General features: G+C 49.6%; 1 protein-coding gene across 1 annotated transcript in view; it reads left to right on the top strand.

The window, feature by feature from the left end:
• Positions 1-1,808: 1,808 nt before the first annotated feature.
• Positions 1,809-27,017, top strand: part of LOC136364588 (cadherin-23-like) — a 142,706-nt gene continuing 117,497 nt past the window's right edge. Inside the window, exons 1-2 of the mRNA XM_066324542.1 lie at positions 1,809-1,881; positions 5,546-5,623. Of these exons, the coding sequence (XP_066180639.1) occupies positions 1,812-1,881; positions 5,546-5,623 (148 nt within the window). The 5' untranslated portion in view covers positions 1,809-1,811. The remainder of the gene's footprint in view (positions 1,882-5,545; positions 5,624-27,017) is intronic.

The following is a 27,017-nucleotide window of genomic DNA, read 5'->3' as shown; positions in this document are numbered from 1 at the left end:
CTGGAAAATAATGTTCATGCTCACTTGGGCTGATAGTAGTGCTGTTTGAGAAGAAACTCAGTGTTTTCCTCAGTGGCATTTTGGCACTGCAGAAGGCAGAGGAACTCATTTCCATCTCATCCTCTCTGGCTGCAGCACCAGGAGTTTGGGCTCTGCATTCCATGCTGGGTAAAGAGGTCTGGAACAAGGATGCTGCCTGAGATTTTTCTCCTCCCCAAAACCTCTTAAAGCAGGAGGGAAATTGAGATGCTTGGTGGGTTTTTTTTTTAATCACATGAATCAATTCTGCTTTTGTTGGCCAAATGTAAAGATTTAAAGGGCTTGTCAGGATGCCTGGTTACTGGGAAAGTGGCCATTTTTGTTTAGAAACTGGGCTTTCGGATGCTCTGCTGACACCGAGCAGAAGCCAGAAGCTTGTCGTGAGGTGGAGGTGTAAACTTTCCTGCCCTGTGTTTTCTGGGGCAACAGGCACGATTACACCTGAATGTCTTCTCAGGCTTGCACTGAAATTCCTGAAGATGCACAAAATACACCGCAGCACCATTTTTCTTGTCTAGCCCTCTTCATCCCAGAGCCTCTCCGTAGCAAAATAGTGGGAGAAATTAGAATTTCAGGCCATTTCTGCTGTGGCAGAGTTGTTACAAGCTGTCATCTGTGACACATCCATCAGTAAAAATAAAATAGGTATAGTACCTATTGCTTCGGAGCTCCTTTAGGAGCATCCATGAGGATTCCCATGCATCTCTAAGAGGTGGAGGTAGAGCTCTTCACCCTTAGCTGGGTTGGAATAGCGCTACCCCCTGCTGTGGGTAGGAGCAGGATGCTGTGAAGGGAATTTCAGCTGGCTGTCCCCTCCTTTCCCTGTCCCTGGGGCTGCTGCTGTCCCACCCTCAGCTGGTGGGAGAACATTTTACTGCCCCACAGCTTGCAGAGCACCCAGGGAAACGTGGAGAGTTTCAGAGACAGGTCACTGTCAAGGAAACCTCTGTTGGGGTTTCCCTGTGCCTTTATGGTCTGTGTAATACGTGTGGTTCGTATTTGCCTCCAGGGTGGAATGATTTAAAATCCGCATGTGTGAATCTCGTTGTAAAGGGGCACTTGGCTGCAGTTTTGTGGGCTTGGTTCGGAAGAAGCTATGGGTTTGATGGTCTGAACACCAAGTGAAAATGTGGCTGTTCTGGCAGCTCCCTGGTGCTGTTTTATTGTGTTTCCTTTGCATGAGGAGCCTGATGCTGTGTTGAAAATTTGGGAGGCAGAGAGGGATGAGGGCACACACTTGGCAGCCTCCCTGCTTCCTGTGCTCCTGCAGTGCCTGCTCTGTGGCCACCCAGGTGGTGTGAGAGGTTTGAGGGGCTCTGCTCCCAAACCCTGGTGCCTCTCCAGTGATTCTGGGTCAAGCTTCCCACGCAGCTCTGCCCAATCATCTCAAATCCAGGTGCTGGCAGCTCGCTGCTGTGTCACTCCCAGGTCACAGCAGTTCCTTCTTTGCTCCAGTGCTGGAGCAGCTCATCTCAGCTGGGGCTGCTCCTCTCCTGGCCACGGAGGTCACCGTGGCTCGTCCCCTTCACAAGGGAGGAGCTTGAGGAAGTGGAAAGGGAAAAAATGGAGCATTTCCCCCAGGTGGATCCTGGTTTCCCACTGCCAGGAGGACATTTGAAACAGAGCATTGATGTCCTGAGGGTCCCCCCTGAGGCATCGGGGAGCCAAGGCACAACCTGGGGCAGGGCTGCGCCCCAAGCCTGGTTTAGGGAGGCAAGGTCACGTCTGTCAGGTGCTGAACTTGACACTGCCTCTCTTCTTTGGCAGGAGCCATGAAGCGTCACGCAGCTGCTGCCGGCAACCTCCTGCCTCTCTTCTTGCTCCTGGAGCTGATCTCTCCAGGTAAGTTCTGTCTCTGCTCTCCCCCTGCATGTTTGTAAGGTACAAAGGTGGCAATTGCTCTCTCTGTGGTCTCCTGGTGAAATCTGCAAAGCTGCACTGCTGGGGGGATGTGGGGGTGAGCAAATGTCCTGTCTCCATCCCATGAAATCATGGGAACCTGCACATCATGCTCCCACTCCTCTTGCAGTCCTTACTGACTGCTCATGTGGCATTAGATGGCCCTTCTTGGGAGAGAGTAGGTAGGACTGGAAAAGGCCTTGGAGAAGGATGGATGTGGACCCAGCAGTGGCAGATGCTCCTGGTGTATCTCGATGGAAAGCTCTTGGCAACTTCCAGATGCAGATTTACCAAGGCAAAGCTGGTGCTGGACCTGGCACGAGGTCAATTTACATAAATAAAACCTAAAGAAAACTGGAGGGGGAGATCACAGTCAGGGATGTAAACCAGAAGCTTGTTAGCTGTGCAGCAGCAGAATATTGCTGGCAAGGCTCTCCCTCTGCTTTCAGCAGCAAAATGATGACCTAAACTGTGCTTTAATAGAAGCTGGGAGGGCAATAACTTCTGCCCAAGCTGCAAAACCTTTTTTCTAATTCCAGATGGGGGAAAGGCAGGGCTGTGGGCCAGAAGAGCCTCCACAGTAAGCTCTTTCCACCGATGCTGTGGGTCATTCCTGGCGCGAGGGCTTCTGGGACAATGGCTTTTTTGTGCAGAAAATGCGCTTTTTGGGACAGGTTTTGGCACATCACGGGGTGCATAGGAGCCGTAAATGTACGGCAAAGCCCCGTGAAAATTGGGATTGTTACATGACTAACGTAGCCCCACTGGGGGCTGGCGTGGGGAGAGGGTGCCTGTGTGGCTCTTGCTGATAAACAATAGCCAGCGTGTGTCCATTCAATAGCGCTGTGCCCTTTGGAATAAAGGCTTTTTTTTCCCCCTCCTGAAGCCTGGAGATGGCTTGCCCAGATTGGCAGTCTGATTAAGCAGTCAGTGGATGACATTAGCTGTGAGTGACAGGCGCAGTCAATCTCCCTGTGGTGTCGTGTTGGATCAAGGAAAGCCTCACTGGGTAACTGCTCCTCTGGAAAGGGGGCAGACAAGGGAAAAAGACAATCCAGCAAGCCCTTTACACTCGCCAGTCTGTCCCATTGGAAGGGGGGCGGTGGGGTCTGCCTGCCCACCCGGGGACTTGCTCCTTCCTTGCTGTGACCAACTGCAGAGCCTTGGACAAGCAGCACATGGAATGGAGACAGGGATCTGGACGCAGCTCAGCAGCATTCCAGCCCTTCTCTCCTAAAGCCTGCCCAGGGCTTGCATTGCCATCTCTGTGATAAGCAAGTGCTGGCACAGCTGCTGTGCCTGGCATAGGGATAAGCACATGGATGCCCTGCCACACACCCTGGGCATCTGCAGGTGATGGTGACTCTTCCCAGAAGGTTTGCAGGCTCCTGGTGAAGCAGTGAGCAGGGATATAATGGGCAAGTGGAGCCTCAGTGGGCTTGAAGTGCTTGGAAGAGGATGGTTCAGCTCTGGTGGGGAAGGCTGACCTGCAACAGAGACTGGGCAGAGCTGGAGAATAAAGTAGGTATTTATTGAAAGGCTTTTAAGGGTACACCTTGGGCAGGACAGGGCCTGGCCAGGGCTACACCCAGGGTGGACTAAGAATGGTCACAAGATGGATGACCAGTAATGAAGTCATACATTTTTATAAGTTTAGGTCCATTTAGATATTGGGATTTAATTGTCCAATTACAGCTTCAGGTTGTGAGGTCCCATCCTTGTTGTTGCTCCCTTCAGCCCACAGTTGTTTATGCTTTTGGGCCTGAAAGTTGTCCTTGGTCTTCAGCAGGAAAAGGATTTTTGTCTACCTACTCTGTGAAGAGAGCTCACCAGCACTGAATATGAGGCTCAGAACTGCACCCCTAGGCAGCACAGAATCTGAAAAACATGAAAGCTGAAACTTAAGGCATTGCTGGCATGGCAGTGGATCTCCCTGCTCCTGCCTGGCTCCTGCTGCAGGAGATGAGCAGAGACCTCCAGCTCTCGAGGTCTCCCTGGAGCCTCCTCTTCTCCAGGCTGAACCACCCGCAGCTTTCCCAGCCTGGCTGCAGAACAGAGAGGCTCCAGCTCTCTCAGCATCTTCATGGCCTCCTCTGGAGTCTCTCCAGCAGGTCCATGACCTCCCCGTGCTCGGGGCACCCCGTCCTGTGTTGAGGGTTACTGGGATGGTGTGTCCCAGGCTATAACTGGCTGGTTGTGGCAATCTCTCAGAAGGAACCTCCAGCCTTTATCCTGGGATTTGCAGCACCCAAAGCAGTGTCCTACCTTCACACCCTCCCTCAGCGTTTCCCAGCTCTCAGGTGCTGGTCTCCCTCCTCTCTGAGCACACACATCCTGTGTGCTGGGTGGTTTTTGGGAGCCTCCCAGCACCTGCTGCAGCTGGATTTGGAAAGTGCAACTTATTTTTAGAGTGGTGGTGATATTAAGAAATGCATTTTGAAACAGAAAGGTTTTGCGGAAGCGAGTCCTGTGTGCCAAGGGCTGCTGGGGCTGTTGTAGCCTCATTTGCCCCTCCCGGAGCCTGCTGTCCCCAGCGTGGCAGCCGGTGACAAGTGTGCTGCCAAGCCTCCGGAGATGCTCTTAGCTCTCAAATAACCCATTTTGTCAGGTTCCTTTTTATTTTCTTTCCAGGTACTTAACTCCAGAGGCTGGCATTTAAATGTGCCTTTGCAACAGTGCTGCCTCCAGCACTTTCCCATTTCTCAGGGTGTTTAACCAACCTGGTGCCTCAGGAAAGAGGGCAGCGCTGAAAAATCCTGGTCTTGTTACGGAGAGAGCCCTGTGTGAGCTCGGCGGACGTGTGCTTGTGCCCCCAGGGGCAAATCTGTTGGGATGCACACCCGGGACCTGTGTTTGAAAGGTCTCAGGAGCATCTCCTTCCTTTGAGAGCTTGGCAGGCAAAGAGGATGCTGAAGCTTGCTCTGTTCTTGTTTCCTGAGGTGGGATGCTGAACACGCGCCGCCAAACCTTCCAGGGAAATCATCATGTGCCTCTCCCGCCACCTCTTTCCCTGCAGCCCTGGAACAGTAGATCTTTCCTGGCTGACTCTTTCCCTGGCTCAGGCTGCCTTTGTCACTCTTCTACGTGCTCTGCACTTGACTCTGTCCCCTAATGAGGCTGCGGGCCAGGGGCAGGCTCACCAGCTTCCAGCGCTGTGAGGATGGGAGGGGAAAGGAGCAAGCCTGGTTATTAAAGGTGAAAGGAGGCAATTAGAGGGAAAGGCAGCCGGGTGATGGGAAAGGGAAGGAGCACGGGAGTTTGCTGGGGTGGCTGACAAGGCAAAAGGCTCTCAGCTGTGGGAGCAAAGCGAAGGTATTAATCCTGGGCTAAACCAATAATTGACGCTCGTGGTCCCTGTGCTGTCGGCTTTCGCCCGCCCCTCTGCCTTTTGGAAAATACCAAACCCAGAAAGGCTGGTGGAGAGAAGTGGCTTCACTGCCAGCTTTTATGGGGGTCCTTATGGGGCTTTCTGTCCTCCTGCTAGCTCTCGTCTTGGGGCTTACCCCTTGCCAGCATGAGCCCAGTGCCCCGTGAGCATTCCCGAGCCTTTCCCAGCTTTGCTGGCTCATGCCAGGGAAATAACTCCTTGTGTTTGTCCTCTTCCCAGGTCAGGGCAATCGCCTGCCATACTTCATCAACTACTTCTTTGACACCTACCTGCTGATCAATGAGGACACACCTGTGGGTAAGTGGGATGGGCCCGTGGGCACAGGCTGCCACCGCACCATGGAAAAGTGTGGAAAAGGAATGTTTTTCTTTTGATTGACAGATGGAGCTTTTCTTTATTTATTTAGCTGGGGATTGGTTTTTAGTAAATGTAGAAATCGACCCGGTCGTTCTTGGTGCCTTCCCAGGCTCTCCAGTCCATTTAACTTGTGGTCTTCAATCAGGGCTGGTGACTGGCTTTTAATGTGGGAGGAATTGATTGGGAGGCTGGGATGGAGCCTGTGGAGGTCCCTTCTCCAACCTCCAGCCCTGCAGCCTGAACTGCACCTCCTTAAGAAGGGGCTCTTACTGCGCTCACATTGTTATCGGAGCTGCTGAGGGTTGGAAGGGCTTGGAGAGATCTCCAGTGACTGCTCAGCTCAACCAGCGCTTCTCGCCGAGCCTTCTGTCCCTTCTGGTGTCTCCCCTTGCAGCCCCTGTGGGGTTTGGGGTGGTGCCTCAGCAAGCAGGCAGGATGTGGAGTCTTGGTTTGGGTGGATGGTGGAGGCTTCTACATGGTAGCTGAGCTCTGCACAGGGCTCACCCTCTGGAGAAGCCCTGGGAAAGGGAGCTGGTTGGGAACAGCTTAGTGGAAATGCTTCCTCACGGAGCACCTTGCTCTCCGAGTACTTGAGCTTGATATACCTTATGGGAATTGGACTGAATTTCTATTTTGTCAGAAAATAGGGAGATTTCCTACAGCCTGCTTTCCAGTGAGACATTATGTGAGTCAAGTTGTTCTTGGAATTACTTTGGCAGTTGAATTTAATTTTTTATTTTTTTTTAACTTTGTGTTACACTGTGTGGATACGTATATATAATTGACTCTTAAAATATTGGCACCTTGAGATTTTGCTTCCAGATGCACCGGAGGGAAATGTCAGCCTGGGAAGCTTTGACACACACAGTTATTTCTGTGTTTCCTGCTGTTGGTAGGTGTTTTCTGAGTTAAGGTTTGTTAGCTTTAAAAAAAAAAAAAAAAGAGGTAGCATCTGAAAACACCTTTCTGAGATCCTGAGTGTGAGAAGCAGAACAGTTTGTGGTGCCTGTTCCCTGGGGAAAAATGAAAGTGTCTTTTTTTGAGGTCTGTTTGAGAGCCCATACCCATGACATCCCTCCTTACAGCATCCCCTCCCTCCAAACCCAGCAGCTCCCTGCCTGCTGCCTGCCATGCCGAAAGGGATCTTAAGCAACAATTAAGAGATCATTCCCCCTCTAATCACTTACAAGAGTAAATTAGTCTTGTCAGGAGCTATTAAGACAGAGAGCTCGGAATTCATTAGGTGAGATTGGGCCGAGGGAGCTGCTGGCGCTGCTGCTGGTCCAGGCTGATTAATTTCTCCCAAAACATCATCAATGCCCATCTGTTTCATTTAGGTCTGGGGAGAGCAATTTTCAGGTGGACTGACCCTGTAGTCACTTATTTCACCCAGAAGCAATGGAAACACACACACACACGTGTAGAGGGAGTCAGATATGGGAGCTGTAGGAAGGCGCTGGGGAGGGAATTGTAGGAGAAAGAGGGAGATGCCCGGAGAGGAGGAGGTGGGGTGCTGGTTGGTTTGGCTGTGGCAAGATAGGGCTCCAGAAGAGCCCGTGGCAGCTGCCAGCAGCTCTATCATCCTCTGTTTTACTTGGAAAATGGGTATGTTATCCGGCTGGATAACGGCCCTTGGGAGACCAGCGTGCAGGAAAGGCACTGTCCATCTCTATCCTGCTGCTGTTTGCCTTAAGCAAAATCGTTCCAAGGTCCATTTTGCTTAATCCCAGACCTTTTGGAGGGCTGTGGGCAGGAGCTGCTGTGGATGCCAGGCTGGACGGCCCTGGCGGGGCGTGACAGGAGCTGGGAAGGTGACACAGCTGCCAGGGGGGTTCCGGCAGCCCTGGATTTGTCAGCAGGTGGGAATGGGCAGGCAGCACTCCGGGCTCCTCTTGGTCGGGGTCCCTGCCGCTGCCAAAGGAGCGTCTCCTTAGCATAATGTAATGACTGGAGTCTAATTGCCCAGCAAATGGATTTGCTGTGAGCGGGACAGGAGTGAGAAAATGAAGATGATCCATCATGTCAGGTCTGTAAGTAGCCTTATAACCACCTAGCTTGGATTCACCCAGGTTTCTCTGAAAGCTTTCATGCCTCAACGCCTTGCAAAATGCATGACAAAAGAGGCCATTCAGAGGAGTGTAATTCCACTTCCCCTTCATCCTAGCGATAACATTGTAGCGTCACTGGAATAATGTTGTCTTAAAAGAGTGGAAAACACTTCATCCACTGCACTTGAGGCGATAACGCGCACTTGGCCTTGCCCTCAGGCCGTGTCATGTCAGGGGGATGGTCACCCAGGTGGGTACAGTGGACAGTGTGTCCCCTCCTGCCCATCAGACCTTGGTGATTTCACCTGCCTTGCTTGAAACCAGCAGAGGGATTAGTCTGGAGAGTAGGTCAGGTTCATGGGGCTGTGAGCACTTGGTGGGAGGTGCCCCTGAGTATGGCAGGGGGTTGTAGCAAGATGATCTTAAAGTCGTCAAGGTCCCTTCCGACCCAATTCAGTTCCATGATCCCATGAAGGACTGGTGTTCCCTGGAAAGCCTGCTGAGGCTGAGCAGTGCAGGACACAGGACGGGCTGACCATTCCCTGGGCGATGTGAGTATGAGGACAAGCTGGTGACAACACATGGCTGGCAGGTAGGGAGGCTGGGCTCCCACGGGGCTTCTGAAGAGGCTGCCTGCTGTTTGATTCCAGTACTCATTCCTGGCTAGGAACGTCTGCAGCTGAGGCTCTGGGCTCTCCACCCCAGCAGCTCACTGGGATGCCTGCTGTGACTGATGAGACGCTCAGCCCTGGGTCCCCCAAATTTGGCTGCCTCAGCATATCCTCTCATGAATTACCTGGGACAGCACAGGGCCAAGGTGAGCCCCCAAGGCAGCAAGTCCCAGGGTCAGGAGCAGTGCAGAGGGACAGCCCCAGGCAGTGCCAGCTCAGCGCCATGCCCAGTGACCTGGGCTGTGTTTGCTGCTCAGAGCCCCATTTTCCTTCCCTCTGGCTCCGTGGCTCTCCCAGGAGGCCTGGGCTGTGCTCTCCATCCCGGGGCCCACCGTACTCAGAGAGCAAGGCTGATGGATGGATGGATGTCAGGGAATTTCATGGCTTGCCCTGCCCTCTTTCTTCTCTGTGCAGCTTTTGCTGAGCTGGCAAACGCTGGGATATTTCTCCACTAAATTTGAACAGGCAGAGGTGAACCTTGCTCTTTATAAGACCTGCTTCAGAATGGGCTGCCTATGGTATTGTGGCTCTCGCTGTGCCCCTGAGGCTGCTGCAGCCTAAGAGGAGCCAGGGATGGTGGAGTGTACTACTCAGGTAAGGGTGTATTTTGCTGGCTGGTGGCCACTGAAGGGTTTAGGTTGGTGTGTGACAACTGTGCCTGCTGGGACACAATTATTTCACAAGCTAACTACAGAGGAACGTGGCATTTCACAGTCAGGGTGCTGTGTGGTAACTCCTCCTGTGAATCTGAGGCAGTACATACCTCTGATATTTGTGGATGATTCGATTTAATTTTTTGTCCTAGGCAAGGACCAGGCCAGAGGGATTTTCTTCTCCAGGCAGGGAAGGCTTCCATCCTCCACACACTCTCCATCTGTCCTTTCCAAGGCAGTCATCTCTTCCAACACTGCCTTTTGCTGCTGTTTTCTGAAGAGGGAGATGCTTTGGCACCCAGGAAAGGTTCCTGGGCCGCTCAAGCTGCTGCTGAAGATAGGGCTATCAGTGTGGGATTGAGCACGGGCTAAACCTGTTTGATCACACAGCTGTCAGCATCTCCCCGCCGCCACCACCGTGCCCTAGCTCCTCCAAATGCATCACTGGAAGAAAAGAGACAGGAAAAATGCTGGCTCTCTGATCCCTGCATGCTTCTGGACTGATTAAATAATTTCCGGAGCTCGGATATCCATGCACGAGGGTCGGGGGCCATCTGTTGGGGACAGCTTTAGTGGAGGGCTGTGGTCATCTGAGACCATACCCTTTTTCCTTTGGTGCCTCCGGATCTCCCCCTCGCCTGCAGGAGCGTGCTGCTGTTGCTGGAGGGGGTGATGTACCTGCTCTTGTGTCCCTCTTGCTCCAAATGAGATGCCAAAGCTAAAGAGAAAATTATAAATCAAACTCGGTGCACCACGGGGTTAAAAGTCACAGTGGCAAAACCAGAAAGTACCCTGGAGGCACGCTGTTAATGAGGTGCTAATTGGTTTACAAGGAGGGTGGGGCTCAGGATTAAAATTTGGGATTAAGCTGGGAGCCGGGCAGTGGGAGGAACACCGGGGACATGGAGCGATGCAAGAGTTCTAACCAGGATTTGCTGCTTTCTTTGTAGCCAGGTGAGCTGCTAGCAGGGAAACGATCCCTGTGTTTTTGTGTGTGTTTGCTGACCCCGCTCCAAAAATGCTCCACCGAAAAGCTACTGCCCAGTCAGGAAGGCAAGGGAGTGTGCAGTTAGGAGGAGGGTGGCAGCTCAAAGCCAGGAGACCCTTTCCCGAGCCAGAGACAGCAATGCTACATGTTTAGATCTATTTGTTAAGAGTTTTTCTTCTAAGCTGCAAAGCTGGGTTTCAGCCTGACCAGCAGTTAGGCCTAGATGATAGTAGGGTTGCAAGATGAGATGGGTTTGTAGGAGTCACAGTGGTGGTGCCCCATTCCCACAAGTGTCCAGGGCTGGACTGGACAGGGCTTGGAGAAACTTGGGACAGTGGAAGGTGTCCCTGCCCTTGGGAGGGGGTTGGGAGATGGTTTCAAGGGTCCCTTCCCACCCACACCATTTTGTGAGAGGACAAGGGAGGCTGCCCATCCCTCTGCTGTAGGATTGTCTCTGATGAAAGCAGGCTGCTGCATATAAATAATCTCCAGCTGGGAGGGCAGACAAGTGGGCAAGCGCATGGTGGCACTTGGTCTGTGGCTGGTTACGGAACTTGGAGACCAGCTGTGTTGGCACTGACACAGGAGCCTGCGGTTCATCCTGCTAAAAAAATGCCACAAAGCTGCTTTTGTTGTTGATCGGACAGAAATAAGGTGAGGTGGCAAGCGCCAGAGAACCCTCAGCTCCTTGGTTTGCTTGCTGGGTAGGGTGCCCAGGAAGCAAACGCCTGTGGGGTGCCTATGTGCAGCAGGCAGAATTGATTCGGCCTTTTAGGAAGGGTAGTTAGAGAGGAAAAAGGCCAGACTCCGGTAATTCCAGAGGAATATGCCACGGAATCTGGAGAGTGCATGGTTTTGAGCCTTCCTTGTGGCCATTGCTGAGATTCTCCTTCACAAAGGGAGGCTGTGGCCACCTCACCTTCCTCTTCACTGTCTGTTTATTCCCTACTGGCTGTTTGCTGTCTAAAACTGAGTTTCAGGGTCCTTGAGTGCTCTTCAGAGGAGCAGCCTCGTTTCTGAGTGTGCTGGTGACCCTAATGAACAGCAATATTTGAGGAGAGCTTAAGGAGGGGATCTCAGCTCTCCCAACTCAAGTCCTTTTTCCCTTCATTTGAAGGCCCATTATGATGAAATTACTTGTTGAGCTGCAGAAGGTACAGCATCTTTAATGAAAACTTAAGGCTAGAAAATTAGTTATTCCCAACATCAGGAAACTTCAGGTTAAAAAAAAAAAAAAAAAAGCCCTGCTCCCACCCAAACCCTTAACCCTGCGTCATTAAATTAATCACTTCATCAATCACTTAAACTTTCATATCTGCTTTGCTAATAGGCAGTAACATTAATGCTTATGTTAAAGAAGGGGAAGGGGGAGAAGGAAGAAAGTATATTTGCAATATGGACTCATTAACATGCCAGAGTAACCTTGCTCCTGGCAGGCACCTCATCAAACCATCCTAAGGTTTGATCTCGCCACCTTTTGTGCCCTGGCATGGGGGCCAAGCCCTTTCCAGGGAGAGGGAGAAAGATGTGTGAGTTTGGTAATGAGGGCTGGGGTGATTTTTTTTTATGTCTGGGATGGCTTTATCAGCTTTAATGGTCTGTACAGGGCTGTCTGTAGGAGCTTCATTTGCAGGCTGGCTTCTCCCTGGCTGTGCCTGTTCCTTGGTACTCTGGAATGTCCGGGCTTGGATGTCAGCATTGTCCCAGCTCAGGTAAATTGGGACTTCTGGGCTGATTGGAGGCATTAACATGGGTGGCAAAACAGATAAAGAGCAGGGATAATGATGTGAGTCAAAGAGAAAAACACAAAGGGTGGGGGGAGGGAAGCATGTGTGTATGGATATGCATGTATAAATTCAAGTTAGGAGACATATATATATATATTTTTTATATATATATATGTATGTATGTATCTTTGTGGAGGTATTCACATTCTAAGGGAATATTATTAGCCAAGAGTATTGCCCTGTGCTGGAGGGAAATACTTGCATTTGCATACGCTCATAATTTTATTTTTGGTGGGGAAGGTGAGCTGTGATTTCACTATCAGAAAAAAAAGCTCTGGTTGCAAACAGCGATGAGCATGCTCGCGTGTTTTGCCAGATTGGAAACTTGGGTTGTGTGAGCTTAAAAAAGAAGGAAAAAACCCTAACTCCTTTACTCCTTGCTTCTGATGTTGGCACATCTGAGATCTCTGCAATCTGCCCCATCCCTGGCGGTGTCCAAGGCCAGGCTGGACAGGGCTTGGAGCAACCTGGGATAGGGGAAGGTGTCCCTGTCTATGGCAGGGGGTGAAACAAGGCAGTCTTCAAGCTCCTTTCAACCCAGACCATACCACGACACCCTCAATGACTCTTTTTATAGAATTTTCAGGCTGGTGAGGAAATTACCCTTTCAGTTAAAACTCCCTATAATTGGGTGCCATGGAAGCTCTTTCCTTTAAGAAAAAAATTTTAAACTATTTGCTGCCACCACCACCAGTTGGTGATTGTTGCTTACTGCTGTCAAACAAGCCAAAAAAAAATGCCGAGGGAAAACAACAACAAGAAGGAGTTAAGAAAGGTCCAGCTTGATTGCCTGGGTGGCACGACCACCTCTTGGGCAGCTTGTTTTATCACATTTTCCATCATTTTGGGGGGTGTGGGTGGCCTCAGTGTTGCTGCACAACTCCATCCTTTCCTCGTCTCCCAGCTTTTAAACTGATTTATTGCAGGCGTGTGCTAATGCACCCTCCTGCCTTTGAATGGCTTAATGTGCTTGATTGGCAGGGGGTGTTAATAAATTGGTTCCTCCTGTCAAACTGCTTGGGTCCATTGGTGGCTTTTGAATTAACTGCTGCCACTTCGGGGGTGGTGGGGGGGAAGGAAGTGTTGTTGGACAACTGGGTGAAAACATCTGCTCCATTTGCAGCACTGGTCAGGGCAGTGAAAAAGCTCGGTGAGCTCCCTCTCTTAAAGATTTATTAATATTGCTGGGTACGCAAGGGGGAAAGATTTCAAACACTTGACATTTAATGGTTAGTAACTCAATTTTATTTCATTCATCTGCATGGCTTTGTCAGGTGCCTGCTCTGTCGAGGCTCTGGTGTTGTATCACGGAGGTTGTCTCGCTGCCTGTGAGCAATTAGGAGGGTGATTTGGTACCTGAATCGGGAGAAACCTTTTTATTTTTCCTTTCTAATTGATTGTTAGCTTTGAGGTGAGAGCCGGTGTCATGGAACGTAATATCCTTTCATAAACAGTGATGCGGTGGCTCGACTTACTCTGCTGTTTCGCTTGCAAGCAGTCAATTTGAAAAGAAGAGGGAGGAAAAAAAGATTTTAAAATACAGAAAGTCCAAGGGAGACAAACAGTTTGGGATATGGAGAGAAGCGAGGAGCATCCTCCCAGGCAGAGATTAATGGTTGTTACTAATGATTTTGGGAAACAGAGGGGAAGGGATGAGACGTGGCAGAAGACTGTAAAGTAAGTCACAGCACTGCGGAAAACCTCGACTCTGGAAATGCACCTCTTCCCATATGACAGCAGCATCAAATTAAACACATCCTGCCGGATAAAGCAGCATTTCCCTGCGAAGGAGCACAGGGGTGTGGTGGAGTGGTGAGGCAAGAAGTGAAGGAACCACACAGAAAGCACCATCCTGCTTCCACATCTCTCCCAGCAGCTTTCCTAGGGGCATAAAGGGTGTGGGGGGAAACATCTCCCAGGATTCACCAGTTGTTCTTTGCCTCAGAAAAATTGTCTGCACTCCCATTAGATGCAGAGTGAGGAGGGAGGCTTGCAGAGAGCATCAGCCAGAAGTCATTGCCCACCTGCTTTTGGTGGGGTGGAGGGAAAGAGTCAGAAATTAAGGTTCTGTATGGGGGGGAAAAAAATTCCAAGGTGGTTTCATCACACTGCAACAGGATGATCTCCGGGAGCCATAAAGATTGGCAGCATCCTCGAAGTTCACAGAGCACTGGCAGGAGAAAGAGTTTCACTGGTGCTGGGATGCCCCACAGGCAGTTTTTGGCAGAGAGAGGTGGGAAAGGTGCCTCCTAGGAGAGAGGGGAGGTCTTTATGGATTTCAAATCAGGAGCTTGATTTTGCATTCCAGGTTATAAGGTGGGGGAGTATTCTTTATGTTGTTTTGCTGGCTAATTCATCTCAAAAGCCAGAATTCCTGAGCTTGGTGGGCATCCCACTGTAAAATTAGCTGGAATCTGTTGGAGAACCTGTTTTCCAGTGGTGGTATTCCCCCCCTCCAGCTCTCATAGTAGAGGTTCACCCCAGGACCAGCAAATACTGTAGGTGGTCTGAGTTTGTTCCTCGTGTATCCTGTAACCAGTGGTATGAAGCAGGCAGGCAGAGGGACAGTTTTCACTGAGGTGCTGCTCCCAGGAGTGGAGGAATGCTCTTTAAGAGACTTCCTGTCGTGGATCTGCACTCAGCCTCTTTTGAACAAGATGTCATGTCGGTGTTTGAGGTGCCCTGGCTGGAAGTGGGTGACAAGGCAGGGCTGGGCCAGCTGCCTCACCAGGCAGGGGCTCATCCCAGGTTTCCATGAAACCCTGTGCAAGTGGCCCCGGGTGGTTGCATAATGGCATCCTTAATTGTGCTCTGAAGGAGATGAACTTCTTATCTGGCAGCCTGACACCTTTATTGTTATTAATGTGTGAATAATGCACTGTGGAGGGGTTTTATTGCACAACTTCGGTAGCAAATATTTTCCTTTTGTTTTCTGGTGTCTGTTACTTTGCCACTGTGGGATTCTCAGGCTCCAAGAGTGGAGATCCCCGAGGTCAAGGAATGCTGCTCCTGTTTCTTTCCTTATTAAATGGTCAGTGCCATTGCACTGCAGCTCTTCCTCTTCGTTTCTTCTTTTGAACTGTGGGTAGAGGTGGTGGTGAGCAATTCCTCTGGAGTTTCTTGGGGCAATAGGTATTGGAATGGGATGTGAGGGACCATTAGTCAGATGGGGCCTGGGGTTTTGGGGTGCATACAGGGATGGGGAGGCTTGGGATGCCGCCAGGCATGGGTGCAGGTGCCCATGGGGCTGAGGGTGCTCTGGCAAGGGCTGGATCTGTCCCTTGGCTCTGGGAGGGAAGAGAAAGGGAGCTGTGGAGGGTGGGAGGTGGCTGCAATCTGTTGACTTCACAAAAAGTAGTAGTTTCTGTGATGTGACTTGCTATTAAACAGGATAACAAGGTCAATAATGCCTTTTCCTGGGAGAGCTTCAGCCAACACTTCTATCAAAACCAATATTAATTTTCACTAATTAGGAGCTGCAACTAATGAGTGTCACAGCTAATTTACCTCTTCTATAACGAGGTAGAGGAGGGGGTCAGGCGTCTGGGATCAGAGCTTGCAAATCTACCTCCTCTCTGCTCCCCCTTTCTTCCTGGCCGAACATGTGCTTGTCACCTGGGTGGCTTCTGTCTGCAGGGATATGAAAATACATGTGTGGTCTTCTGCTGCCCTCCTTGGAGGACGGGAATGCTTTGGGAAGGCAGGGAAGGAGCTGGATGGGGAGACATGCTGTGCAGCAGGTGTTGGCTGCTCCAGTGAGGAGAGAGAAAAAGAGCTTGGAAGGATGTGCAAGAGAAGTCTTTGGAAAGAAAAGGATGCTTGTTGTGCTGAAGGGGAAGTTGTAGTGGAGTGTTTGTTCTTGAAACTCTTTAATTTCAAAAGCCTTTATTGTGTGTTTTATTCCCGTTCCCTTCCATACCTTTTACCCACACAGGCCAGCCTGAAAAGCACCGGAGCAGTGGGTCTGTCCGCATCCATAGTCTTGTGACTTGCTCTAGGGAGTCTTTCTCTAGTCCCTGACTCTGTGACAAGCTGGCCAAGTGGTGCAAATGTTTGTGGAGAGTGAATTTTTGTGAGCCAGATGTCTTTGGTGCTGTGCAGGTTGTCTTCCTGCACAGGTCACAGGCAGGAGCATTCCATGGATGTTGCCAAGAGTGCTAAGAGAAAGCAAATTTCTGTTTTGGAGTTATGTCTGTTTGGCTTGTAAACTTGTTCTGACGGCTCAGACAAGGGAAGAAAGGGCATAGTGAACACTGTATCCCTCTGAAACATCTTTATAGTCTGTGCTTCCTAAACAAGCTGGAGCCTAAGAGTGATCCACAGGGATTATTGCTTTAAATAAGAATACACTAGAGAAATTTGTGGTCTGCTGTCAGACAGCTCGTTGTTAGGGATGGCTAAAATTGACTGAATAAATGATTCACTGGTTTTATTCGCGTTGCCCTGACTGTAAACCTCAGGAGTGTTCCTTGTCGGAATTGATCTGTTGTGCCTGCAAAGCCGCGAGCGGCGTGTGCGCCTCCAGCCCCTCCTGACGTGTTCTAGGAGGACAGAAGAGCTCTTGCCTTGTCCAGGGCATCTCTCCTAACAGACACCCGCCTGTTTGAGGTGTCTGGGGCTTTGGGAAAAGGGCTTGGCTTTTGGGTGTGTCGTGGGAAGCTCCCACAGGGAAGTGATGTGCAGAGAAGAGCACTCTCTTGGGAACCAGCTCATCCCAGAGCATCCTTTTGGGGCATCCCGTGAGGTTCAGGTGGGAACTGCCTCTCATCCATGTGCATGCTGGCTTCACCTCCAGTTTTGTTATCCAGCTGCCCAGCTAATCCTGGTTTGCGCAGGTTTATGGGACTTTTTTTCTTTAGCTGTTGGCCTGAAATTGCTGCCCAGCCCGCGGCAGCTCCCAGAAGGTGACTCACTGCACCCTTAAATGTCTGGACTTCTTGTTCTTCAGCAGCTTCTGCAGTGCCCGTCATCAGCCTCAGTGGGCAGAGAGGAGAATATATAAACATAGACAATAATATAAATACATATAATATACAGGAGAAATTTGTGCCTTGAGGCTGGGCACGTTATTTGGTGGCCATTCCCGTCCCCTGCTTTCCCTTTGGTGAGGGCCAAGGTGGCTAAAAAAGTTTCTTGGAGCTTATTGCCCAGGGAAAAGCAACCTTCAGGCAGAGTTCTTGGGGGGGGGAAAGCTTCCCCAAGCGTGACAGATTTGACTATAAATCTCCAGATTAATGCCCAGTTTCCCAAGGTCTGTCATCCTGCCTGGCACATGAGCTGCTCAAAAACAACGTGCAGGCTCATCAATCATTTGGGAGGCTGCAGGGAGTCTGTGGACATGCCTGTGAGAGGACTCAAGGGACAGATGGGACAACATCCTCATCTGAGGGCACACACAGGCGTCCCAAAAGCTGAGGAGCCTGGGACTGTGTCTTGGGCAAGAGGTGGAGTTGAAAGAGAAGCAGGGCTTTTGCATGAGAAACGCCTGGGGTGAGGAGATGGATGGCCAGGGCTGGGACCCCCAGGGTCTCTCTTTTCCTCTCTTTTTTTCTTATGGAAAGAGTCAAACTGGTTTTAAAGTAGATTCATCCCGAGTTGTCTCCTATTGGTACAGGTATTAAGTTGGTTATGAATTTCTTGCACTTTCACTCCTAGGAAAATCCTTCCCTTATTCCTTTTGCATTCGCTCTTGATTGATAAGGTATATTGTCACTCTTTAATAACCACAAATATAATATCAGCCCAAATTTGAGGAATTCATGGGAGTTACCTAGGCCAGGGTATTCCACATCCTGCCAAGGACAAGGGCTAGAATAAAGGACAACCAAAAAAGAAGAATGGCTCTCTTTTAAATGGGAAGGAGGAAAAGAGGTGCATTTCTTGCTGATGGCAGCTTACTGCTCACAAAGCAACACTGCATGGAAGTACCTGTGGTGTGGTTGGGTTGGTGGATTGAGTTTGTTTTGGGGTTTTCTTTGAGGTTTTTAGCTGTCTCTTGTGCTGTGGGGATTGGCAGCCTCTAGGACAGTGTCCTCAGGGCTGTGGGATGGCTCATCTCTGGGCTGTGATGCACCAAAATTCCTTTATGGAGATCCACAAGGTCCTTCGGTAGAGCCAAGTGGCTGATGTGGATTCAGTCTGGAAATCAGTTTTAGGTGGAAAGATTAGGGTGGGTTTTCTTCTTCGTCCAAGAAATGGTCCAATAGCACGGGAAAGGTTCAGCTCTAGTGAATGTGCTCTGAAGAGGCTGGGTTTGCACGGAAGTTTGGAGCACTGCTGCTCCAAAGGGGCTGGAAAAATGGATGTGTGTGACACCTTTTGGGTCACAGGAGTCTCTGATGTGTGCAGGTAGCAGGGAGATGCTAAATTTGTGGTCAATACCCATTTCTCCCTCAGTCAGGACTTCAGGCGAAACAGAAGCTCTGAAAGTCTTCACTCTGAGCAATTGAAAGAAAAAGCCTAAAACTGGGACTTATTGGATCACTTTTCTCTTCATAAATTTCCACTTTTAGAACAGTCTGTGAAACCTCAGTGATTGCTTTCTTTTTTTTCTTTCAAACAACCCAGCAGCTGGGATTTAACGTGGAGTTTTGTGTTCAGTTTGGATTTTAAAATGTTGTTTGGTTTTCCATGTGACTGAGGGAGGTTTTTTTGAGCCACTGGCTGATCTGGACACTGAGTGGGGGGGTTTGTAGCCTCAGCCACTCCTTGCAGCTCTGACCCAGCCTGCAGAAAGCACAGCCAGGCTCTCACAGGTCACCTTGGCCAGGGGAATCATGGAATCCTGGAATGGTTTGTGTTAGACCATCTCATTCCAGCCCAGGAATCTACTATCCCAGGCTGCTCCAAGTCCCTCCAACCTGGCCTTTGACACTTCCAGGGGTCCAGGGACAGCCCTAGCTGCTCTGGGCACCCTGTGCCAAGGCCTGCCCACCCTCACAGGGAAGGATTTCTTCCCAGTATCCTATCTAACCGTGCCCTGTGGCAGTTTAAAGCCATTTCCCCTTGTCCTGTTTAGTAGAAGATGAGAACTGCTCCTGTAGAAAGATTTGTGATTTCAGACATCTCACAGGTACTGTATAACCTACAATTTGTAGTACGCTGTTGAGGAGGAGTCTGGGCTCATTGCCTCCCCAAAGGATTGCTTCACTGCTTCCCTTCTCACCCTGCTGTCCCTTGCTGCTGTGATGAAATTCCTGCAGCAAGTGTTTCCTTTCCTGGAGTTCTGAGACAAAGGGCACCTGTGCAGGGAGCATCCTGAGTTAGGAGCCCCATGGATTCTTACAAGGTGCTGTGGAAGTGACTCAGAGATGCTTTTGGTGGTGTTCTGCCTAAAGTCACTTAATTCTGGTGTTCAACCCCTGCTCCTGTTCTCTTTGTGACAACTTCTGCACTGCTACATGTAAGTAAAACCTTATAAAAGAAAGGCCTTATAAAATCAGACTTTACTATTACAGCTAAGCTAGCACCTAGCCTGAGAGGTTCTTGTGAGAAAAGAATCGTAATAATTAAAATCAGGTTGTGTAACAATCTGTTCTTGTGAGAAAACCTATAAAAAATAAAAGTCTATCCCATGAGAATCTGTGGAAAAAAAAATGTAAACATATCTAGGAAGAAAAAAGTTTAATGAACATGTACACTGATCTTTATCAGCCAATAAACTGCGTTTTAATAATTTGCTAACTTGTTAAATTCAAACACAGTACCTTCTAAAAATGCCATATAAAAATAAACTGTGTACAGTAAAGATTCAACTATCCTATACAAAGAAACAAGTACCTTTGTCCATCTCTGTTACAGCACTGGACAGGCTGTTCTGTGCTTTTCTGGGAAGCTGAGGCAGGCTCGATGCTGTGTGTTTGCATGAGGATATGTTTTTGTGCAGGTGCCTCCGCAAACACTCGGAAAGCTCTTTCCAGAGGTGAATTACATTCCATCAACGTGCAAAGGCATTCCCACCTGACCACAGTGACCATTTGTGTGGGGTGAGCTGCCAGTTGCCAACACTCAGAGCGACGGTTGTAGGAGCAATTAGCGAGAAATCCTTTGCCTGAAATATGTTTTTAATAAACCATTCACCAGATATATTCAAATAACAAATAAATCCCTGCAAACCCGAGTCTATTTGCAGACACCTCGCAAATGAGAAAGGCTAAATTAATTGAATGCTCCAGTCACTGGAGATAATAGTCCAGCTGTAGCAGAGCTCTCCAGATGTTTGTTTGCAGAAGAGTGTGCTTTCATAGGAAAAGAAAAACACTCGTGGGTATATTAACTCAGAAACAAGTTTCCAGCTGTGTGTTCGCACGCTCTGCCTAGCTCTCCCACCAGCCACTGTGGAGCTCTGTTCCAAGGCTTTCTCTTGCAATAAACAGCCTCTTTATTTCTCGCTCATTGTCCTCTTGGCCATGTTTAGACATCTGTGACGTCCAAAGTGAGGCAATGGCCCTGTGAAAGCCGCCCGGGCTCCAGCAGATATCACCCTTGCCGTGCTCCAGGGTGTGCCACGTGTTGCAAGTACAGCTGCACCGCTGCTGCTTGCAGTTGAGGCTGTTGTGGCTCGGCCCTTCCTTGGTTTTAGGGTGGGTTTGCTGCACAGGGCCATGGACTGGGAGAACGAGGCACTGTGTGTGGCTGGCGGGAGCTCACAGGCACGAGTGGAAGAGTCTTGGGTTCGGTTTAATTCCGTCCAAAGACCGGAGCTTTGCCCAGCTTCTCCCAGAGGAGCTTGGCTTTATCAGCACGCTGGATAAATCAGTCCCGTGCTCTCCATCCATTTCCCCGCGCCTTGCTTTGTTGCTGTTGTTGAACAGGCTGAGCTGGTTGTGAAGCCCCGTAGCTGAGGTGCTCCATTACTCAAGGCCAGGGGACAATGGGACGTGGGGGCCGCTCTTTAAATGTCTCTGGCGTCGGTGTCATTAATAACGGTGGCGCTGGCACCGCCTGCTCCTAAGTAGCCTCATTCATCAACAAGCAATTTACTGCGGGCCGCAGATAAGCTCCTGCCTCGAACACCCAGGCACCACCTGCCAAGTCTCCCCCCACCTCCTCTGGCATTTCAGAGGGATGAGTTGTGACAGGTCGCCAGCCCTGAGGAGCTGGGTTGTGCCTGGAGGAGTTGGGTTGATGGGCTGCACATGTTTCTCAGGCTCTGTCGCCTTTTTGAAAGGAGAGACTTCCAAGCCTCTGGTTGTATCTCTGGACTCTCTGAAAGGTTTTCTTGCTTTCGTTGTGGCTGCCCCATCCCTGGAAGTGTCCAAGGGCAGGTTGGACGGGGCTTGGAGCGACCTGGGATAGTGGCAGGTGTCCCTGCCCATGTCAGGGAGGTTGGAACAAAGCGGTCTTTAAGGTCAAATTGCAACTCAAATTCTGCCACAACTCTATGATCCAGGGAGGAGGAGGAGCAAGAAACATAACCTTTCCAAAACTGGCTGCCTTGGGTTTCTGATTCCTGCCCGGTTGCTCAAGCCCTGCTTTTACTGCAGCCATATCTTGGAGATCAGCAGGTACTAACTCAACTCTGGAGAGATAAATCAGGAAGGGATTTCACTGCGTCTTCATTATAACGAGGCAGAATGCATCACCCGGCACATGTTGTGAAACCTCAGAGAGTTACGGTGACAGTCCAAGGCCGGTTTACCCGTGGATCTGAGATCTGCAGACAAAACCCTGACCGCTGGTACCATTTCCCGAGGCTTTGGGACTTGGATGCTCGCACCACATCCCGCTTTGGAGCATAATTCCCTGTGGTATTTGGGCTGAGGATAGCTGTATTTTTTTGTTCCCCTGAACCATTCAGAGAGCAGAGCAGCTGGGCAAAAGCTGCAGCAGGAAAAGGGTTTGTATTCCCTGTGAGACTGAGAGCCTCGGGGATGTTTCAGCTTTTATGAGGTGCAGATGAGATTCCAAACGAGATGTGAATGAATCCCGTTCACTTGCGCAAGTGTAATTTGCTGACGGGTTTGTTTTGTTGTTGGCTTCTTTTTTTTTCCCCCTCTTTCCCCCATTCATATTGATCAGCTCTTCAGCTTGACAGGGCTGCTGGTGGAGGAAGCAGTGCAGCAGCAGGACTTTTATCGGGGCCTGTTGCAATGGGAAAAGGGGTAATGGCTTTAAGCTGAAAGAGAGTTGATTTAGATTAAGTGTAGGCAAGGATTTTTTTTACAGTGAGTGTGGTAGGGGATCTTGTTTTAGTGCTTTATCCCTAGGTCAGGTTGGACAAGGCCCTGAGGAGCCTGGTCTAGTTGGAGTTGTCCCTGCTCATGGCAGGAGGTTTGGATTAGGTGGCCTTCAGAAGCCCCTAGGAACCTGCAGCGTTCTATGACTTCTCCATTAGCATTGCTAATGTCCCTGCCTTGCTGTTCTGGGGGTCTCTGACACCCCAGAGGTCCTGCAGTCCTGGGAGACCTGCTCCCTGGGCATTGCAACCTAACGAGCTTTATCTCCGACCTCATATTAATTGCTGAGCAGCTTCTCTTTTCTAATTAACATGAAGCTATGTTACCTTGCCTGGCTAAAATGCAAAATACCGCATGTGTCACCTTACTCATAAATCATTAACTTACTCCAAGCAGCAAAACACCTCATGGAATAGATTTCTGGGGTTCTGCTCTTCTCCTGTTTGCCCTGGTGTTTTTTTTTCTAGAAGGTGAGATAAGGCCAAAGAGAAGCGCTGAGCCCGAGGGTTGTAGGTCAGCTGCATCTTCTGGTCTCTGCCCTCCTGCTTTCTTGACTGAGGGGGAGATGCAGTGGGTGTGTGCCCCTGTTTTCCCAAGTGAGACCTCTGAGAGGGTTCCCTTTGATCCAAGCGAGTTAAAAAAAAATGAACGTTTTGGAGGGAGTCGGGTAGAAGGCAGGAAGAAACAAAGGAAATACTCCTTGTTCTTTCTGGATCGTTTCTGATTCCACAAGTTAATTAGAAAAGGATATTCTGTGGATTTAGGGTTTAAACTTTGTGTCAGAGATGTTAATCAAGGCTGCATTAGCTAGGCTTTCCTGGAGGAGTCAGTGGGGAGGGTGGACTGGGTGTTTGGAGACAGGCATGGATGTGGAGCAGTGCCCGTGGAAGTCTTTGGCCGTGCACAAAGATGGGATTTTGCCTCAGAGGTGGGGAGCATCCTCCTCTCCCAGAGCTGCCAGAATTGGGGCTTGCGTCTCATGCAGCTAGTGCTGCTGGTGCTGTGCCAGGATTGGTTTGCAAACAGCTTTTCTATGACGTTTTTAAAAGTCCCCAGGCAATGCTGGAATGTTTCTGCTAACCCCAGATTTATGTTTTCCTTTGCTCTTCCAGTTCATCCTGCCTCCTTCCACCCCTCTATGTGACTCAGAAGTAGTTGTCAGTAGTCACATGAAGGCAGCTCCGAGGAGTGAGGCTGTACCCGATATTTAGGGTTTTTCCAGAATTCCCTTTTCCCAGCCTCTGTGGAGGTGTTTAGGTTCTGATGAAGGTCACAGTCTTAATTCCAGTTGGCAGTGCTCAAGAATGAAATACATATTCCTGCCATGCTTGAATTGGAAATGGTCTTGCCTGTTTTGTGCCATCTTGGCAGTGCTCCTAAGGATTGCCCTGCTCTTTGGGAAAATTCAGGTTTTGTAAGTGCTAGACCGAGTGCTTTCCTGGGTTGATGGGACATCTTGTGGGTTTACAGCTCTGCCATAAGAAATTAAATTAATCTCGTGGGATTTCCCACTTTATGACCCTATGATGCTCAGTGCTAATGCTTCCCTCCCTCCCTCCCACCTTTTTGTATTTTTCCTCCAAGTTTACCCAACACTGACTTTCCACTCTGGGAAGTCTAAATACTTGAATTTCCCAGTTCCCTGCTGCTCTTCTCATTCTCTGACCCTTCTCAGACAAAGGTCTGAGTGAAGCACCAGTTAATTTCCTTTAAAATTAGTGCCTTGAATGGTTGGTGCAACTGCAGAGCTTGTGGCTTGAGCCTTGGGAACAGGATCACATCCAGGCTGAAGCCAGATCCTCTCTTTCCCCCTCCTGTTGCGGGGATGAGGAGAGAAGGACAGATACCAATAAAAGTGAATGACACTTTTTGACAGAGCAGCTTCTGCAAGGGAACTTTTTTTTTTAGGGGTGCAAACAATGGATGGAGCAGAATTTGCATAAAACTCATTAGAAAAAAAGTACAAGTTTCATAAATCTTGTGATAAATTAATGCTATATCATTCTGAACATGATGTATTAATTTTAGGCTCAAATGAATGGGTCTGTGATCATTCTTGGTAATTATGAGGCACCCAGGCAGTTTGGAGAGGAAATTATTTTTAAGCAGTTTTTTTTTTTTTTAAGTGCTGGAAGTCTTTTTTTCACCGGAAATATCTTAACAGACCCAAACCCCTCCTTCTACACGTGTTTCTTTTCTTACTCTATGTCCTGGGTGTTTTATTTGATGTGATTTTATTTACTTCCCTCTTTCATGCTGCAGCATCGTATTCCTTCCCAGACAAAAGAAAACAAAAGCCCTTTCAGTTTTCGAAAATTCTCCCTGTTCTCCATAGTCCCAGGGAAGGCCTGTGGGTTTTGTAGCGAAGGAAAAGCAGGAATTGCTGGATCTCAGCTGGAGCAGGCAGGGAGAAAATACCTGGAGCACAGAGGATTGCCCAGGGATGAGCATTTTTTTATTCCCTTTTTTGGAGATACCGCAGCAATACTAAGGTGCATCATAAGGCGATTTTGGCAGCAGTACCCCAGCCTGGTTGGAGAGTTTTGGTTAATAAACCCTGCCTTCAGCCCAAGGAGGTGCCAGTGAGCGATCAAAGGACGTTATCTCCAGCCATGGAATCCTGGAATGGTTTGGGTTGGAAGAGACCTTAAAGATCATCCAGTTCTAACCCCCTGCCATGGGCAGGGACACCTTCCACTATCCCAGGCTGCTCCAAGCCCCATCCAGCCTGGCCTTGGGCACTGCCAGGGATCCAGGGGCAGCCACAGCTTCTCGGGGCACCCTGTGCCAGGGCCCCACGACCCTCACAGGGAACAATTCCTTCCGAATATCCAATGTAAATCACCTTCTGTCAGTGTGCAGCCATTCCCCCCTGTCCTGTACCTCCATGCTGTTGTCCAAAGTCCCTCTCCAGCTGTCGTCGAGCCTCTTCAGGCACTGGAAGGGACTCTTAAGGTCTTCCTGAAGCTTCTCTGCTCCGGGCTGAACGGCACCAACTCCCTCAGCTTTTCCATGCCCCGAAGAGACACAGCACCAGCACGAAGCCACGTGTTTAAAAGTGGGTTTGGAGAGCTTGTGCAATACATGTGCTGCTTTGAGACCTGCTGAAGGCTGCTGGAGAGCAATTACTCTATCTTACCCAAGTCGCTGTTGACTTTAACGGGGAGGATGCCACTTGTGTGCCTGGGTGTACACCAGCAGCTAGGGACTGCATGCACAGCATCTGCTGGGAGAGCCTCAGGAGGTCTGTTTATTTTAATGATAATGCTAAGAAATTTCAACATGCCGTTGATATTTTTGTACTTTTTCCTACCTTTATTTGTGTTGTGAAGTTAACCAAAGTGATGGGTTCTGAGCAAACCAAAGAAGCTCTCTGTCAATGGGAATGCTTAGCTCTTCCTTGCTGCTGCTCTCTCTGTCTTAAACAGCTTTAAAAGCCCTTTTAAACAGCTTTAGACACCCTTTTACACACCTCTGGGAGAGCTGGGGGGTGGAAGGCAGGCAGTGCCTCTGATGTTTACCCACTGGCTGTCAGCTCTGCTTATGGATTCTGCCTCCACACTGACTCCCCACTTAAATAACTGAACGCAGCAGAGAAATTACAGGCTCTGTCTCAGAGCATCTGAAGAGCCAGGAAAAACTCTTCTGCTGTGGTTTTTGCTTCCCAGCTTGACAAACTCCCTCAGAAATGGTTTTGACTGCACAGATTTGTTTTCCCTCTTTCCTGTCACCTCTGTGTTTGGCTCCTTTTCCCCCCATACATGGCAGCAGCTTGTGGTTCCTGGACCAGCTGGTCCAAGGCTTTTTCCTCACACCATTGGTGGAAAAAACCTTCTTTCTCTGATGGCAGAAATTGTTCTTTTCTTGTTTATTTGTTATGAGGGCCTTTTTTGAAAGGTGCTGGTGCCTCCCTGTCCTTTCTGGCTCACTCTGCAGTGCAGTAATTGGAGTGGAGGCAGCCTTGGTGGAGGAGCTGATGCTCCCCATCGGCACCTGGAAAGACAAATGCCTAACGCTGAGCTCGGTGGAATTTAGGAGTGAAAACTTCCCTGGTCAAGTCCTTCTGGAAAGTTTTGGCTCAAGTGGTTGGGCCCATTCTGAGAAGGAGGTCAGGGAGTATCAGATGGAGGTTGCACTTACGGAATGAGCCACCAGACACCTGCTTTGGGACAGAGGCTTGGGATGAGTGGCTCGCCCGTGGAGCTGTGATGTGCCTTTAGGTGGCCCTGAGCAGAGCTGGATGAGGTTGGCAAGGCTTTAAGCTCAGTATGGTTGTGTGGCAGGAGATTTGGTGTTCTGGTTCACCTAGGGAATGCAGGGATTGAGGTGGAGAGCCCTGCTGTGCTTTGGTTGCTCTCCCACGCTGGCATTGTCCCCTCCACAGCAGGGGTTTGCTGTGCACACTCTGTCCCCAGCTCTGGGTTTGTCTCCTCCACGAAATTGATGAAGCCTCATTGCGAACATGAGAGCATCTCCTACTTCCTGTGACCTCCTGCTTGAAACTAGATTTTTACTTTACTTCCTTGGCCAGGGAGTCACCATCCTTTTCTTTCCCTCTCATTGCTCAGAGATTGCTGAGCAGCACAGAAATATGGACGTTTCATCTTTTCTTTTCAAAATCTTTGGGAAAGCATCTACAGAAGGACTTTCTATTCTTCCTTTTTTTTTTTTTTTTTTTTTTTTCTGAGAGGTGAAAGAGAAAATGAATTAGAGGCAAAGAAAAAGGAGCAGGTGACAAATGAGAAGAACAGGGCTGGAATTTCAAGATCAAATCCATCAAATCCCTCCTCTGAGTGTGTCTGGGGCCAGCCTGCTGTGTTGAACTGGGCTAACTGGGGAGGCCTGTGCTGGAAAGCAGCACTGCTGGGAGAAGGGAATGGGCCTGGGTTGTCCCATCTGCCTCACAGGGAAGAAGGGGGAGCCAAGGAAATGTGGCGGCAGCTGCTAGAAGTTTTACTTTTGGAATTTAAGTGTGGTGGTGGCCTTTGTGTAAGGTGGCGGTACTAAAA

This window comes from Sylvia atricapilla, chromosome 8, assembly GCF_009819655.1.
Source record: "Sylvia atricapilla isolate bSylAtr1 chromosome 8, bSylAtr1.pri, whole genome shotgun sequence".
Taxonomy (NCBI): Eukaryota; Metazoa; Chordata; class Aves; order Passeriformes; family Sylviidae; genus Sylvia; species Sylvia atricapilla.
The sequence above is the reverse complement of the archived record's forward strand: the minus strand, read 5'-3'. Positions and strand labels throughout refer to the sequence as shown.